This window comes from Diospyros lotus, chromosome 7 (assembly GCF_014633365.1).
Source record: "Diospyros lotus cultivar Yz01 chromosome 7, ASM1463336v1, whole genome shotgun sequence".
NCBI classification, from domain to species: Eukaryota; Viridiplantae; Streptophyta; class Magnoliopsida; order Ericales; family Ebenaceae; genus Diospyros; species Diospyros lotus.
The window spans coordinates 21,045,394-21,062,868 of record NC_068344.1 but is presented as its reverse complement, the minus strand read 5'-3'; the positions used below and the strand labels follow the sequence as shown (position 1 = coordinate 21,062,868).

At 36.9% G+C, this 17,475-nt stretch overlaps 1 protein-coding gene across 2 annotated transcripts in view; it reads right to left on the bottom strand.

Moving 5' to 3' along the window:
• Positions 1-15,218, bottom strand: part of LOC127806400 (protein BTR1) — a 51,314-nt gene extending 36,096 nt beyond the window's left edge. The window contains exons 1-3 of one of the 2 annotated variants that reach the window (XM_052343661.1): positions 15,015-15,218; positions 12,975-13,213; positions 12,791-12,897 (exon numbers count right to left, since the gene is read on the bottom strand). In XM_052343661.1, coding sequence (XP_052199621.1) covers positions 12,791-12,897; positions 12,975-13,213; positions 15,015-15,096 — 428 coding nt within the window. In that variant the 5' untranslated portion in view covers positions 15,097-15,218. Of the gene's footprint in view, positions 1-3,182; positions 7,082-12,790; positions 12,898-12,974; positions 13,214-15,014 lie in introns of those variants that run through there. The other variant, XM_052343662.1, reaches the window with a different exon arrangement.
• Between the last annotated feature and the right edge of the window lie 2,257 nt (positions 15,219-17,475).

The window sequence follows — 17,475 nt, the reverse complement described above, 5'->3', positions numbered from 1 at the left end:
CCACTACAACCTTATTACATATGATATCATCTCTTGTTGTCTTTTTCTTGTATGATCACACATTAATCGAAATATTCTCATTTCAACTATACCCATATTTTGCACAAATTGGTGTTTTACAATACAACATTCTAAGCCATAAAACAAATATGGTCTTATAGTTATTCGATAAAACTTTCCTTTTAGCCTTAAAAGAATTTTACAATTGCATAAAATATTAGACACTTCTCCTCTTCAAATCCCACCTTGATTTTATAAGTAACATCCTCCATCATGCTCCTTTCTTTTTGGGCAATTGATCAAAGACAAAAATTGATTTTTTTTAAATAAATTGATCTTCAAGCTTCACAATAACATCAACCCTCCTACTTCTCTTGAACTCACCCATTCCACATACTTAATTTTCAACCTACTTAATTTAAAATTTTTGGATTTTAAGGTATTTCTCCATGATTCAACTTTATTATAATATCTATAACCAAACAAAAATTTTCCACCTAGTGGGATTAAAGCTTGTGATTGTTGAGTAATATATATAAATAATGCTCTTGCATCCATGTATACTATCATACCATAAATATAGAAAATGCTCTAGCCTAGCAACAAAAACTCATCCGTACAATATAAATAGTCACAAATCAAATAACATTTTATCCAATATATAGTCACATTCTTAAAATCACCAAATAGCAGACTCATCATTCGTAAAGAACATTATAGAACTTTTTTTTTTTTTTTGGTGTGTTTGTGTGGTTTTTCTTTTTTGGGAAGGGAGGGGGGCAGCATCAAGTGACAATAGTGTGAACGTATATTGAATACATTTCATGGTTCTTAGCCTGATCGTCTTCTAACTCAATTGAAACTTCCATCCACCATGATTTGAATACTCAGTGTGGATCAGGGCTAGGCTAACAGAAAGGAAGACTACCCACAGAACAAATGTCTAGAAAGAACTATTTAAGCCTACTCCTTAATAATGGTTACAATGTACAATGCCTGGTAGCATATGGAGCATTATCCTTAAAAACATCACCAGGACAATGCTTAGTTATTTTACACAGCTTAAATAAATGGATTTACTTTACCCTAATATTAATAGCAAAAATATTTTGATTTCAGTTATTGGTTTTAGTTTCTATTGAGTATTTGACCGAACACTTTTCACACAATTCTCACTCTCTCTTGCGGAAAAAACAGAAAATACAAGGGGCAAAAAATTTATCCTGGTTCAGGCTTTCAGGCTTTGAATAACTCAAAGCCCTATGTCCAAACTGTAGGCAACACCAAGAAATCCCCTATAGAACAGAAAGATACACACTCACATAGCCTTCTTACACAGGCTTCGCTTATAGAGATTACAAAGTCTAAGAACGTAGGCTTTTCTCTCTCTTGTGTATGTGAAAAATGAAGACCCCTTAGAAACACAGTCGGCCCTCTATTTATAGAGGATAGAGGCGGCAATTACAAGACACTTCAAAAACGGAAAAGTAAATCGGTACTAACCGTTACATGGTTAGTTACCGTTTCAATGATTTTACAAAAATAAACTTCTGGTTTCTTTCATGCCTTTTGCTCTAATTTTAAGACTTAATTGGTGCAAACTTCAACAATTTCTCCACCATTTGCATAAGTTGAGTCTTCAATCTTCAAATGAAATTATGGGCCTAGCACCTCCCAATCTTCAATCTCCACCATTTTAAGATCCTTCCTGTCTAGCACGTCCCAAATGAAATGATGTTGCACATCAATATGCTTTGTGCGTTCATGATGGGCCTAGTTCTTAGATAGGTGAATGGCACTCCAGTTGTCACACATAATAGTAGTGTCTATCTCCCTTCCAAGTAGTTCTCCTAGCAGTCCTTTTATCCACAATGCTTCCTTAATTGCCTTTGAAATGGCAATGTATTCGGCTTCAATGGTTGACAAGACTACTACATGTTGTAGACTTGCTTTCCAACTTACTATAGCATCCCAAACCTTGAAGACATAACCGGTTGTGGACCTTCTTCTATCTAGATCTGCTGCATAGTCAGCATCTGAGTATCCTAGGATACTTGCCTCACTTTCCACCTTGGCTCCACCATAAACTAACACCGTATCCAATGATCCTTTCAAGTACTTAAATACCTATTTAACTGCACTCTAATGAGATTTTTCAGGGTTTGCCATAAACTAACTGATCACACTCATTGCATGTGCTAGGTCTGGTCATGTACATACCATACTGTACATCAGGCTTCCTACCGCACTTGAATAGGGGATTTCTCTCATTTCTTCATAATCTTCCTTGTCAATAGGAGATTGGTCTGCCGACAACTTGAAGTGCTGGACAAATGGAATACTTACAGCCTTTGCCTTAGCCATCCCAAACTCTTGAATTAATTTTCTTAAGTATGTTTTATGTGATATACATAGGGTTCTCTTCTGCTTGTTTTTGGTAATTTCTATTCCCAAAATTTTTCTTGCCTCTCCTAGATCCTTCATCTCAAATGTTGACTTTAAATCCAGCTTTAGCTACAGAATTTCTTTTTTTGATTGGCTAACAATCAGCATATCATCAACATACAATAGGAGATATATTGATATGTTGTTGGATACATGCTTAAAATATACACAGCAGTCATATGAGCTCCTAGCAAACCCATGTTCTATCATAAAAGTGTCAAACCTCTTATCCCATTGACCTGGAGATTGCTTGAGTCCATACAAGGATTTCTTTAATAAGCAGACTTGTTCTATCCTCCCTTTAGATTCGAAACATTTTAGCAGCTCCATGAGGATCCTTTCATCTAATTCCCCATGTAAAAATGTTGTTATAACATCCATCTGCTCCAAAAACAAATTTAATTGTGCTATCATTGCTAGAAGGACCCTAATTGAGGTATGTCTTACAATAGGGGAGAATACCTCATTGAAATCCACTCCCGGAACTTGAGTGAAACCTCTTGCAACCAACCTAGCTTTATATCTAGGCTTTGCATTTTCTCCTAATCCTTCCTTTATCTTGTATAGCCATGTACAACTCACTACTCTTTGTCCTTGAGGCCTTTCAACTAGAGTCCAGGTCTCATTCTTCTTAAAAGAATTTATCTCGGACTTTATGGCTTCAACCCACTTAAGCAAGTCCTTTGAGGAGACTGCTTCCTCATAGGTCAGGGGTCCATCTCCAATAACCTTTGGTGCACTTGTAAGTGCATAGGATACAAGATCTAAGTAACCATAACGTTTAGGAGGTCTACTTTGCGTTTCTGCCTATCTCTTGCAACATTATACCTTTGCAAGTTAGGTTCACTCTCAGCATCTAATTCATCCCTGCTCTCTTCTTGAGGGTCAAATTCCTGGTCTGCCACTAACTGCTCAATGTCCTCTTGATGATCCAAATCATAACTTTGAGGGTTGTTAGTATTTGTGCTGGGAATTTCGTCCTGCCACTCAATATCTACCATTTCTATTATAGAAGATTGCTCCTCATTGTCCTTTTCCTACAAACCTTTAGCTATGGAATTTTCATTAAAAAATGACATCTTGGGTAATGAGGATCTTTTGGCTTTCAGGTTCCAAACTCCATAGCTTATACCCCTTTACCCTAGCTGGGTATCCAATGAAAATACATTTCTTTGCTCGAGGTTCCAACTTTCCTTGTTTCACATGGGCATATGCAATACACCCAAATACCCTCAAGTGTTCTAGACTAGGTTTATGCCCTATCCACTTCTCATAAAGGGTTTTTGAACAGATTCAGTCCCTAGAGTAGGGAACCCCGAATTTAAGCCAAGTTTTTTATCAATGAACTCGCTTCAATTGATTCAATAGATAGGAAACATACTTATACAAGTTTCTATGTAATCTAATCCTAGAATTTAGGAGCTAGTATACAACAGAAAAAAAGATAAGAAAACTTCTATCTACTCCTATTATTTTTCCTGGATTTTAGGAACTTATCTTAGCTGCATCTTTATCTCCTTTCTTTGTTCTGCTGGAGGCTTATCTACTGTACATCAGCTTCTTATCTGCTTCCATGACTTCTTCATAAACTAGGACTCTCTCTCCAACACCCCCCCTCAAGCTAAGGAATAGATATCTCTCATTCTTAACTTGTTGATGAGAGTTTCAAAACCTGGTCTAGCCATGGATTTAGTTAATATATCTGCCTCTTGGTCTACTGTGGGAATATAGGTAAGTTTTATTCCCCCATCTTCTATTTCTCTTTGGATGAAGTGTCGATCAATTCTGACATGTTTCATCCTATCATGTTGTACAAGGTTGTTAACGATGCTTATAGCTGACTTGCTATCACTGAAGAGCCGTGTTGGTTTGGTTAATGGCATTTGTAGATTTTCCATCAATCTGGCCACCCAAATTAATTCGCAAACTCCTTGGGCAATCGCCCTAAATTCCGCTTCAGCACTGCTTCTTGCTACAACGGACTGTTTCTTGCTTCTCCACGTGACTAAGTTATCCCATAGCTTTGTACAAAAACCTGATGTAGATCGACTATCAGCCACTAATCCTGCCCAATCTATATCAGAAAATCCTCCTGCCCCTCTTTCATCAATCTTTCTAAACAACAGTCCCTTACCTAGTGTGCCCTTTAGGTATCCCAGAATGTGGTATATAGCTTTCAAATGTTGTTGAGTTGGGGCATGCATAATTGACTTATGATGCTTACTGAATAGGCTATATCTGGGCGTGTTAAAGACAGATAAATCAATCTCTCAATTCACCTTTGATACATTTCTTTGTCTACTGGTGGATCATCATCCTTCTTCATATATTTCCAATTCCTCTCAAGTGGAATTTGTCTTGGTTTACATGCAAACATTCCTGTATCTTTTTGAAGATCAAGAGTATATTTTCGTTGAGATATTACAATACCTTCTTTACTTCTTGCTACTTCCATTCCCAAAAAATACTTCATATTTCCCAAATCTTTTACCACAAACTCTTCTTTCAATCTTTGTTTTAGAGTTGCAATTTCATTAGTATCATCCCCTGTAACAATTATATCATCAACGTACACAATCAATATGCACCTTTTCCCATTTGAGTGTTTAATAAACAGAGTATGGCCGGTCTCACCTTGCTTGTAACCAAATTTGGTTAAGGTTGAGCTAAACCTTTTGAACCATGCTCTAGGGGATTGTTTCAAACCGTAGAGAGATTTGTGTAGTTTGCATACCTTCCCAATTCTTTCTTCGTTTTCAAATCCAGGTGGAATCTTCATATATACCTCTTCTTCCAGCTCTCCATTTAGAAAAGCATTCATAATGTCGAACTGAAATAACTCCCAATCTAAATTAACAACAATGGATAGAAATATTCTAATGGAATTTAACTTTGCAACCGGAGCAAACGTCTCTTCATAATCTATTCCATAGGTTTGAGAGTACCCTTGGGCTACCAACCTGGCTTTATAACGATCTATACTCCCATCTGATTTATATTTGACAGTAAATACCCATTTGTAGCCTACAATCTTTTTATTCTTCAATCTGTCTACCAGTTCCCATGTATTGTTGCTATCCAAAGCCTTCATTTCTTCCATCACAGCATTCTTCCAGTTTGTATCACCCAAAGCTTCATGTATATTGCTGGGAATAGAAGCTTCATCCATAGTTACAGTGAATGCCCTAAACTATGGGGATAATTTAGAGTAATTTAGATAATTTGATATGGGATATTTCACACAAGATCTTACTCCTTTTATGACTGCAATAGGTAGATCCAGATCACCGCTAGTTGCGGTACTTTTTTCCTCATTTTTTGAACCAATCTCAGGTTCCAACAACTGGCTGATTTGAGGAGCAGGATTTTTTGGCTTTCTTGAGTACACTTTAAGTTGTTTTTCCGAACTCAATTCTTCCCTTAGGTCAGTCTCCCCTAGTTCATCTGGGCTGTGAGCAGATATTAGGCTTGTAGCAGCTGATGGTTGAATATTTCTGGGTTCACTCATTGCAGGCTGTGAACAAACAACTGCAGGATTATCATAAGTAGTAGTGGGAGATATAGGCAGTATGATAGGTATTGAAATTGTGGGATCCCAATGGCTTTCTTCCACTGGTGATGCAGTACCAGTGTGATAAAAGACTGTTTCATCAAATATTACATCACAAGAAACAAAGAATTTTTGTGATGTAGGACAATAACATTTATATCCTTTTTGAGTAGGAGAGTAACCAATGAAAATACACTTGAATGACTTTGGTTCTAGTTTGTGACGATTTGGGCTGGTTTGATAGATATAGACCACACATCCAAACACCTTTGGGGTAAGAGTATTGAGAATCCGAACATAAGGAAAGGTAGTCATCAAGTTGTTCAAGGGTGTTTGGTATTTTAGAACTTTGGTTGGGATCCTATTAATCAAGTAAGCAGCTGTTAGAATTGCCTCCCCCCAATACCTATTAGGAGCGGAACTTGTGAACATCAAGGATCTAGCCACTTCAAGTAAATGACGGTTTTTTCTCTCAGCTACCCCATTTTGTTGGGGAGTGTAGAGGCATGTGCTTTGATGAAATATTCCATTCATAGTGAGGTATTGGGTAAATGGATAAGAGAAATATTCTTAGCCATTAATCCTAAGGATGCAAATAGAAAACTGAAATACGTTTAGAACAAGCTTATGGAAATTCTGAAAGATCGCACATACCTCAGATTTTTCTTTCATTAGATACACCCAACATACCCTTGTGTGATCATCAATGAATATCACAAACCATCTGGTACCATTCAAGTTTGAAACCCTAGCTGGACCCCATATATCACTATGGATCAAATGAAATGGTTTGGAAGGATTATATGCTTTTTGAGAATAGGACCCGTCAGTTTGTTTGGCAAGAATGCAATGGTCACACCTGAGCTCTAAATTAGCTTTATTGATGAATAAATCAAGGAACAAATGTTTCAAATACTGAAAACTAGGATGATCAAGACGTTTATGCCATAACAAAATTTCTGAATTCAAACTAACTGAAAAAGAAAAACTATGAGTCAACTGACTAAGAAAAGCCTTGTTGTCCAATACCCAATAGAGTCAATCCTTCTCCTCAGCACTGCAAATCATCTTCCCTGTGGACGGATCCTGAAAAACACAATGCGAGGAGGAGAATGTCACAGTACAATTCAGGTCATTAGTGAGTTTACTCATAGATAACAAGCTACACTTTAAATTTAGCACATAAGACAGATTCAAGTACTAAACCAGCCACACACACTTATCCTTTTCCCTTAACTGAAGATATTGTTCCATCTGCCATTAACACAGTTAGATCCCTATTTTCCAACTGAAAATTTTCAAACATAGCCATGGATCCGGTCATATGATCAGATGCTCCTGTATCCACAACCCAACTGTTGTTGCTTATCCCTCTAGTAGTTAAGGAAAAAACTGAGTTACCTCTTTCGGTCAGAGATGGTGTTGGAGTAGTTGCTGCTACTGGTCCATCTAACTCCTTTGAAATATGTGCACCATTCAGTAATTTTTGCAAGAAATCTACCTAATCTGCTGTTAAATTTAATCCCATACCTCTCTTGTTATTAGGAGCACTTGCAGTTGCAGGCATACTTGTAGCGGTATAGACTGGTCTTTCCTTCTCCTTCTCCTTCTCCTTCTTGTTTCTTGGTTGCCAATTCGATGGCTTTCCATGAAATTTCCAGCAGTTGTTTTTTGTGTGGTAGGGCTTATTATAGTGTTCACACCACTGTTTAGCCCTCAAATTTTCTTCTTTTCTTATTGCAGCAAGGGCAGATCCAGTGTTGGATTCAACTAAAACAAGCATGACTCTCCTTCTTCTCTCCTCACATCTAACTTCCGCAAATGCTTCTCTAAGTGTTGGCAGTGGCTTAATGCCTAAGAGGCGTCCTCGAACCTCATCCAAGTCTGAATTGAGGCCTTGAAGAAAGTCAAAAACTCGCTCTTTTTCCTGCATCTTGTTATATTTCTGGCTGTCACTTGAGCATTCCCACTTTGAATCATAGTATAAATCCATCTCTTGCCACAACTCTAATAAATTGTTGTAGTATTCAGTAACAGAGAGTCCACTCTGTTTTGTAGTCCAAATGGCTACTCTAATCTCGAAACATTGAGCAGTATTCTCAAGATCAGAATATAGCTCATGGACTGCATTCCATACTTCCCTTGCAGTCTTGTAAAATAGATAGGTTCGGCCTATCTTTCCTTCCATCAAGTTGATTAGCCACGCCATGAGAATAGAGTTCTCTACTTCCCATCGCTGGTAATCCCCGGATTCTTCTTGAGGTGTTGGAACGGTTCCAGTGAGGTAGCCAAACTTTCCTTTGCCCTTAATCACCAAAGTCACGGATTGAAACCACTCCCTAAAATTCCTGCCATTTAGCTTGTGCTGTGTGATTTGCAAAGTTTGGCTATCCATGGAAAGGGTGCTAGCAGGAATAATGGTAGGCTACATATTCGACTATTGGGACGCTGATCCGAGAGAAGATTCCTCAGTCGCAAGAATGGCTGCTGGATTAGGGCTAGCCATCTTGATCGAGATACTCAATTATGAAAAACCGAGCTCTGATACCATGAACAGATTCAATCCCTAGAGTAGGGAACCCCGAATTTAAGCCAAGTTTTTTATCAATGAACTCGCTTCAATTGACTCAATAGATAGGAAACCTACTTATACAAGTTTCTATATAATCTAATCCTAGAATTTAGGAGCTAGTATACAACAGAAAAAAAGATAAGAAAACTTCTATCTACTCCTATTATTTTTCCTGGATTTTAGGAACTTATCTTAGCTGCATCTTTATCTCCTTTCTTTGTTCTGCTGGAGGCTTATCTACTGTGCATCAGCTTCTTATCTGCTTCCGTGACTTCTTCATAAGCTAGGACTCTCTCTCCAACAGTTTTAAATCCAATAGTTGCTAATGGTGATCTATTGATCACATATGCAGCAGTGTTCACGGCCTCTCCCCAAAATGCCTTAGATAGATTGGCATGAAATAGCATACACCTCACTCTCTCTAGAAGTGTCCTATTCATTCTCTCTGCAAGACTATTTTGTGTAGGATTACCAGGGGCAATTAGATGTCGAACTATCCCATTATCCTTAAATCCATGAACTCCCTATTGCAGAATTCAAGGCCATTATCGGTCCTGATTGTCTTAATTTTTCTCCCTTTCTGATTTTCTATCATGGTCCTCCATGTCTTGAAAGCTTCAAAAGTCTGTTCTTTGGACTTCAAGACATAAACCCAGACTATCCTCAAATAATCATCTATTATGGATAGAAAGTATCTAGCTCCACCATAGGTAAGAGTCTAGGCAGGTCCCCATAGGTCACTGTGTATATATTCTAAGGGTGCCTTCAAGGAGTGGATGGCATGTTTACTGAATTTTACCCTAGTGGCCTTCCCATAAATGCTGAACTCACACTTATCTAATCCTGCCACCTGATCCTTTTTCAAGATCCCTTGATTTGATAATTCCTTTAAACCAAGTTCACTTATATGGGACATCCTAAGATGCCAAGGTCTTGCTTGTGTGACTACCTTTTCTCCAACCATTGCTACTTCTCCATTCAAAGCAACAACTTGCAGAACATATATACCATTTTGTTGTAAGGCCTTCATACACACTAAGGATCCTCTAGTTACTTTTAGAGTTTCCTTAAAGCAGTGGCCATTCCTAGCCAATTCTCCAAGAGAAATCAAATTTCTCTTCAACTCAAGGACATGTCTCACAGCTTTGCGAGTCCTATAGGAGTTATCATGCATCTTTAATCTAACATCTCCTATACCAAGAACCTTGCACTCATGGTCATTTCCCAAAAGATCTTTACCCCCATTAGTGTCCTGATAGTTCACAAACCAATGCTTATTAGGTGTCATATGAAAAGAGCATCCCGAGTCCATTATCCATATCTCTTTCTCAGTTTTTAGTGACACAACTAAGGAATCCGAACTATCATACCCGAATTCACATACAGAGGCTCCACCATCAGAAATATTTTTATCTTGTAAGTCCTTTTTCCTCTTATGACAATTTCTTTTAATGTTCCCATCTTCATGACAGTAATAACACTGAAGTGGATTCCTCCCATTTCTTGACTTAAGACCTAGATTTTCCCTTTACTTTAGGGTCTCTCATGGAGTTCCCAGATCTAACAGTCAACACATCTCCAGTGGAGGACTTTTCATCCAATTTAAATCTTAAGTCTTTAGAATTTAGGGTTCCAATTACATCCTCTAAAGACAACTTGTCCCTACCATGATGCAAGATATCAACAAAATGCTCATATGATCATGGCAAAGAGTGCAATAAAACCGAAGCTTTATCTTTATCATCATACTTAACATTGAAATTCTCTAAGTCTAGATAAAACTTATTGAATTCGTCAATATGATCTTGCAATTTCTAATTATCTTTCATCTTAAAAGTAAAGAATCTTGCCTTTAGAAATAACTAGCTTGACAGTGTCTTTGTCAAGTAGAGGTTGTCCAATTTCTTCCATATTTGCAATGTCGTAGTCATCTTGGAGACCTCTCGGAGGACCTTGTCGCCCAAACTTAGGATAAGGGTGTTGTACTCCTTTTCTTTTATATCCGCCTTCTATTTTGCCGAGAGGGTCTTGACCACTTCTTCAACCTTTTCCTTTGACTCCTCCTTTAGCGCCTCCTTTAATCCAATATTTCCAAGAATAGCCTGCATCTTAATTTTCCACAATGCAAAATCGTTATTGTCATTGAACTTCTCAATATCATACCTTGGGGATGATGTCGATAGAGCCATTTCTTGATTGGGGTTTTTGTCTCAACTCCTTTGAGTGAAGCTTCATTGTGCGCCCGTTAATCTGGCTCTAATACCAAGTTGTTGAGTATTTGACCGAACACTTTTCACACAATTCTCACTCTCTAGTGGAAAAAATAGAAAATACAAGGGGCAAAAGATTTATCCTAGTTCAGGCTTTGAATAACTCAAAGCCCTATGTCCAGACTATAGGCGACACCAAGAAATCCACTATAGAACAGAAAGATACACACTCACACAGCCTTCTTACACAGGCTTCCCTTATAGAGATTACAAAGTCTAAGAACCTAGGTTTTTCTCTCTCTTGTGTACATGAAAAATGAAGAAGACCCCTTAGAAACATAGCCGACCCTCTATTTATAGAGGATAGAGGCGGCAATTACAAGACACTTCAAAAAAGAAAAATTAAATCGGTACTAACCGTTACATGGTTAGTTACCGTTACAATGATTTTACAAAAATAAACTTTCAGTTTCTTTCATGCCTTTTGCTCTAATTTTAAGACTTAACTGGTGCAAACTTCAACAGTTTCTTCACAGCCTTATAATGCACCATATATACATCAAACAAAGAAAGTGGTAGCATTGCATACCCATAAATATAATAAAAGAACCCATAAGACCTTGAAGATGGACATCCTAGAAAATTACAACAGACAGACTGTTGCTGCCAACAACTCTGGAAGAAATCATATTTCTCAGTTAATCATGTAAAGCTCAGGTCAGTTGAGACCCAAGTTGTGCCTAATCAGCATAATTGCTATTACAAGTAAAAACCCGATAATTCTATGGGACAACGGGTTTTCCATTTGTTTTCATTCACTTTTAACATGGTAGGACTCATCAGTGGTTAAAATGCATGTAGTTTCAAATTAAACTTCACCACAAATCAAGAAACACAAGGATCCAAGTTGATTCAAGAACAGGTTAACACAACCTTCATAAGGTTTTTACATTTTTCAAACTAACTGAGAAGATTACAACTACAGAACTGTCAACCCCATACATAGTCCAGAACTGCAATAATACACTCCCACATGCAGGCAAAGCAATTAGAAAGAAGAAGAAACAGAAGAACTGAAACAAATAAGACAATAAATTGTTCGGTAGGGATTAAGAATCTAAGAAAAGAGTTTTTCATGAAAAATACTGATATACAAAATTTTAACAAAACAAAGTTTGTCTAACTATCTAAGGATCAGCTCTTGGTGCCATATTAGCTTTATGTGGCCGAGTGGGATGGTGTGATTACTGGGCCAGGCAAGACCCACCAACTGATTCCGTGTGTCTTTTAAGGCTCGGCCACAACATCATAAGCTGTCTTGCCTAGTGGTTTCTGATGTGTTTGTTGGCCTTCCTGGGTGTTTCTGTTCAACAATTGAATCTATAAGTTAATATCGGAATAGAAATTCTACCTTGATGGATGGAGTTACATAGGTTATCACCATTTCATAATTTTAATTACTAGGGTCCTTTCTCATAAGTAGTTCTGTTCTATAAGAGTATAGAAAGTTCTGAGTTCCAGTGGTTCTGGGTAGTTCTGTCATAATTAATGTTCTTACATTTTCATTTCTTTTTATCAGACTACCCATTTTTCTTGGTGGATTTTTCCCACTGTGCAGGTCTTTGTGGGTCTTTATCTTTAATTCGAAGACTAGCTGAATCAACCAGCGGATCCTTTAAGAGACCCACTGATTGACACAACAGATATTTGCTGAACTTGTCAATGGGTCTTGGGCCAGTCAACACCCCATCCAGTCAGTGATAGAAACCAACAAGGTGCCACATCAGTGCTGACATGGCACTAAGAGAAGTAGATCCCTAAATAGTTAGGGATCTACTTTGTTTTATTAAAGTTTTATATAAATAACAGTATTTTACAAAAACACAGAAAAGCACAAACATGGTCATCATATATGCATTTCCCTGGGATGACAACAGAACAGGTGCAAGATGTTTCTTCAAGAAGAAATAAACTAAATAATTCTTCAACATATATAATGAACAGCATCCGTACTTTATTGTGGAGCCACCCTTCCCAATTATTCCACCACAAGAGCTATTTGGTACAATTAATCTAAGTTTTGATCTGGGCTCAACCTCTTCACCATCTTCAACAAAAAACTGACAAACAAAACAAAAACTTATTTCAATACAAAAGGAAAAGAGTATGCTAAATGCATTCACTTTATGGTTATTACCTCACTTAACAATCTAGCAAGGATTAGATCCACTGCCTTGAGTATTTCAATAATTGTTCCAGACACCATAATGATCCTGTCAGAAGTTCCTGGAAAAAATTCATTATTGCGTGACAACTGAATACGGGCTCCAGACTGAGACTGAAAATCATTAATTGTAGAACCACCCTTCCCAATAACTGAACCAGCTTCAGCATTAGACACAAGGAACCTAATGAATGTGTTCTTCCCAGTGCTCTCTGAAAAGAAAAGGCATGACAAAAAGATATTATAGTGACAAGTAAAGCATTGGTTTAGCCATTCATGAATGCCTCCATGGATAAATGTTTGGGTAACAAGGAAAAATTTTACTGGATGAGGAAAAAGGGATATACCTAGAACACACAATCATAAACGAGAATTAGATGTCATCAATTTGTCACTTGAATGGTACAGCATTCACTGTATTCAAGCAGGATACTAACAATAAGTAGCATAATGCCTTTTCATCCAGACAATAATCAACAAGTCTAGTTATTAAACAAAATAATAGAGAAATTAACAGATCGTGCTGACAGGGATTTTGTCCATATTATTCCAGAAGGATAACTCAATCATTCACCTATCTGATGAATCAGTAACAGTGAAGGAATACAAATTTAACCTCGGAAAGAAAACCACCTACATGTTACATGCATGTTATATAAGTTTTCTTTAGGACACTATCCTCCATATAATCATAATTACAAACATAATGACCATCAAGCAATCAAGTTTTAATAACCAATATTAATTTAAATTATGAAAATAAGTTTCTGCTGTACACTATTCGAATATTGGGGAATCTCACTTTGGGGGCATTTACTTCTGCAAATCTCATATAGGAACCTAAATAACAGAAAAAATCAGCATTCACTGGTCATTACAAATTCAATGCTGCCCATACTCTTTTAAGTTTTGTGGGAAAATATATGCTATAACAAGGAAACATATTGCTAAATTATTGTAAAAAGACCCAGTGGTACCAAAAACCCAGATTTTCTCATATCAGCTGAAGCATGCCTAATCTCCAGCAGAATTGCAATCACCAAACTGAACACTTTGTTTCAAATTAATTCAGCAATTCACATGCTCCAACATTTTGTGCAGCATGACCAACCCATCTCTGGATCGCTACTGATCTTGCATTTAAATCTGAGAGAAAGCAGGATTTACTTCCAAAAGGGTGAAATGGTTCCACAATGTCAAGGAATGATTACCAAATGGTCAGCAGGAGAACCATGTGAAACAGAAAAGATGACTGCCATATTGCATTTTCATGAGGAATTCAGTGTATGCCAAAAAATACCAACCACACCACTAAATTTTCAGGAGAATATAAATGAAATCAAAATCCAGAGCAAACTACTATATAGATCATAATAAATCCAATCTAATCAAAGAAAAAGGGCACAGATATATGTACTAACCAGATTGTGGACAACTTTTACCGTTTCTAGTGCTCCAATTCAGGTCAAAAGTAAAAAACCAGAAACCGAATTTTCAAAGAAACATACACCATAATCCTTAGCTACTAAAATCTCTTCAGACTAGAGCAATAAAGAAATAATGCTTCGAATACCAAAAGCAACACTAATATAACGGAAACTGAAGCAAATTGTGCCAAGTTTCAACCCTTCTAGGACTCCAATTCTGGTCAAAATAACAAAAACAGAAATTGAATTTCAAACAAAACCACATTGTTAATCCTCAAAGTCCGCCAACATTTGTAAGAACCAGAGCGACAAAACAGACCGGTTGCTTCTAAAAATCAATAGGAACACTATCTACGCAGGTTGAAGCAAATTGCGGTCAGATTTCGACCTTTCTAGGGCTCCAAATTTTGGTCAAAAACAAGTGAATTTCAAACAAACAAAAAAAGCACGTAGTAATCCTTACACAGCACAAGAAAGGATAAATCACAAATGTTCCGTCACACGAAAAGCATTGCAATGCCGGCAGAAAGCAGATCAAAAACCACAGATCTCCATCAGAGAGAGAAAGAGAGAGAGAGAATCTGACCTCGAGGCGGCGAGTCGCGAGGCGAAGATCGCTTCAGCGGGGCCTCAGGCGACGAAGCATAACGATTCTCCGGCGATTCCATTTGTTAATAGCCAAACGAATGACGATTCAAGTATACGCGAAGGGAGAGAGCAATTCGAGGCACTGGCGGATGGAGTGTAGAGAGAAGCTGAAACTGAAGATATGATGTGAAGGAGACGCCAATTTATATATTATTTTATATATATATATATATAATGACCTTGTTATACAATTCGAAAACGGAACAGAATAGTTAAAAATCCTACTCAGTCCTTTCTCAGTACCCACAACAATCGCTGTTGGGTGGACGTATAACGAGGACAGAACTGAATTTTCACTCATTTATTTCGAATTTGTGTGTACGTGACAGCACAACGAGATTTTCACTTATAATTATTTATTTATAAATTACAAATGGGGCGAAGCATGTGCTGAGCTGTGCTTGTTGTGACAGTTTCTCAGATCACATCTGATGTGATGAATATTTGTGTCATCAGCCGGGAAAACTGCCTTCTTGTTTATATTTTTGGGTCCCCTACGCTCCTCCACGCAACGCACTTAATGGCAATGAGTCAATTGGCCGGCAAATGGGCACCCATAGCTTGCCTGATTTGGCCTCTCTTGGCCATCTACCTAATTATCCTCTGAATGGAGAACACCTTCTATCCAAATGGAGTGAAATTAATTAAGCTTGTCCACCCCGTATTTCATTTATGATGCACCAGATATGTTTAAAAAATGTATAAATTACACCCTCCGTTTTTAAATCATGACATATAACATAGACTCTCCTCGTATATCACAAATAGTAAAAACTTTTTTTAAAACTATATATCATGCATTTTTTTTTTTTGTTAACACACAATCATGAAAGCTCTCTACTGTTTGACCCCACGATATTAGTAGGAGATGTATATTAAATGACTCAACGATCAGTTTGATCCCTAGTCCCATTATAAACGTGAAGACAACAAATTGTTTTCAACTTTCAGAAACGTTCTAACTGCTGAGCTTCCCCATCTGATTAAAGTTCAAACACTAAACCTGAGGGGTCAAAGAACAAAACCCCAGAGTGTACTTCCTTTACCAGTAGAGCTATGCCTTTGGGGTTGCATCTTTTTTTCTATCATGAACAAATGATAATAATTTTTTTGTAAATATTTGATTTATCCTTTGACCTCTTATTTTCTCCTTTTTATAACTATAAAAAATAAAATAAAAAAGTACTCCGACCATCACCAACAATGGAAAGGAATGCTTGGGTTCCCCTTTTGAAGACAAAATGAAGAACTTAGTGACAATTATTAATGAAAAGAATGATCATGGAGAGATATCATTTGACTATCAAAAGAGAAAAATTATTACTAGTCATCGATCAAAGATGACCCATTGTCTTGAGCCACCTTGAAAACGAGCCACCTCAATGAAGCCATTGTAGAAGAAGGAGAAAGCAAACCCCAGGTCCATTGTGAGTTCATAGGTTTACTAGAGGAGATCAAAAAGTCTATCTAAAAAAAAAAACACCCAACATTTGTCATATAAAAAGAGCTATTAAAAAAAGGAATACTAATTTTTTAACTGCCAAAAACAACATCAATGTGACAGTCATCGTTAAGGGTTATTGGATACACTAAGCAAATCAAACCCTACTTTTGATTTCCATCTCAATTGAAACCCTTCCCCACTCTTTGAGTTCAATTTGCAAAGTTGGGATTTATATCTTTTCAAATCAAAGGATTTGATTGAACCCTATAGTAAAAAATATGAGTTGTTATAAAAGAGGAGTCAACATTCTCGCTAAACAAGATAAGCCAATCAACATGCATGGGATGGGAGAGGGAGAGAAAGAGATATGAGAGATTAAAAATGAAGGCAAAATGTTAATTTATGCAATAAGTTTACATGGGAGGTTTTTGCCATTTCCAACAAGTTAAGGTGTATGTATTGTTTTGCTTAACCTCATGGGGCCTAAGTGTATTTTATCTTTAGAAATTAGGATATAATTTTTTTAAAACTAAAAACTTAAAAGGGTAAATTACACTCAGCATTCATAAGATTTATCAAAAATATACAAATACTCTTAATATAATAAATGACAAAGACATTTATTAACTTTATTAACTATTAATCACTTTTCTCTTATCATAAAAAAAAAAAACCATTAAGTTTTCAAAATACCATAAATCCCCTTCTCTCTCTCTCTCTCTCTCTTATCATATATTGTTTGCACACTGATTGAAGACTATCATTTGTATAGAGTGTAAATCCCTCGTTACAAAGAGGCCTATCATCATTGATGACAGTTACCCCATCAATATTTAGGGTTTGCATACCCTTACAATAAGGGTTGAAGACAACCCCTTGTAATAAATTTTGAAACCCATTAGAAATGGGAGAGTATTGTCATTGGTGTAGGATTTTTTTTTTAATTGAAATATCA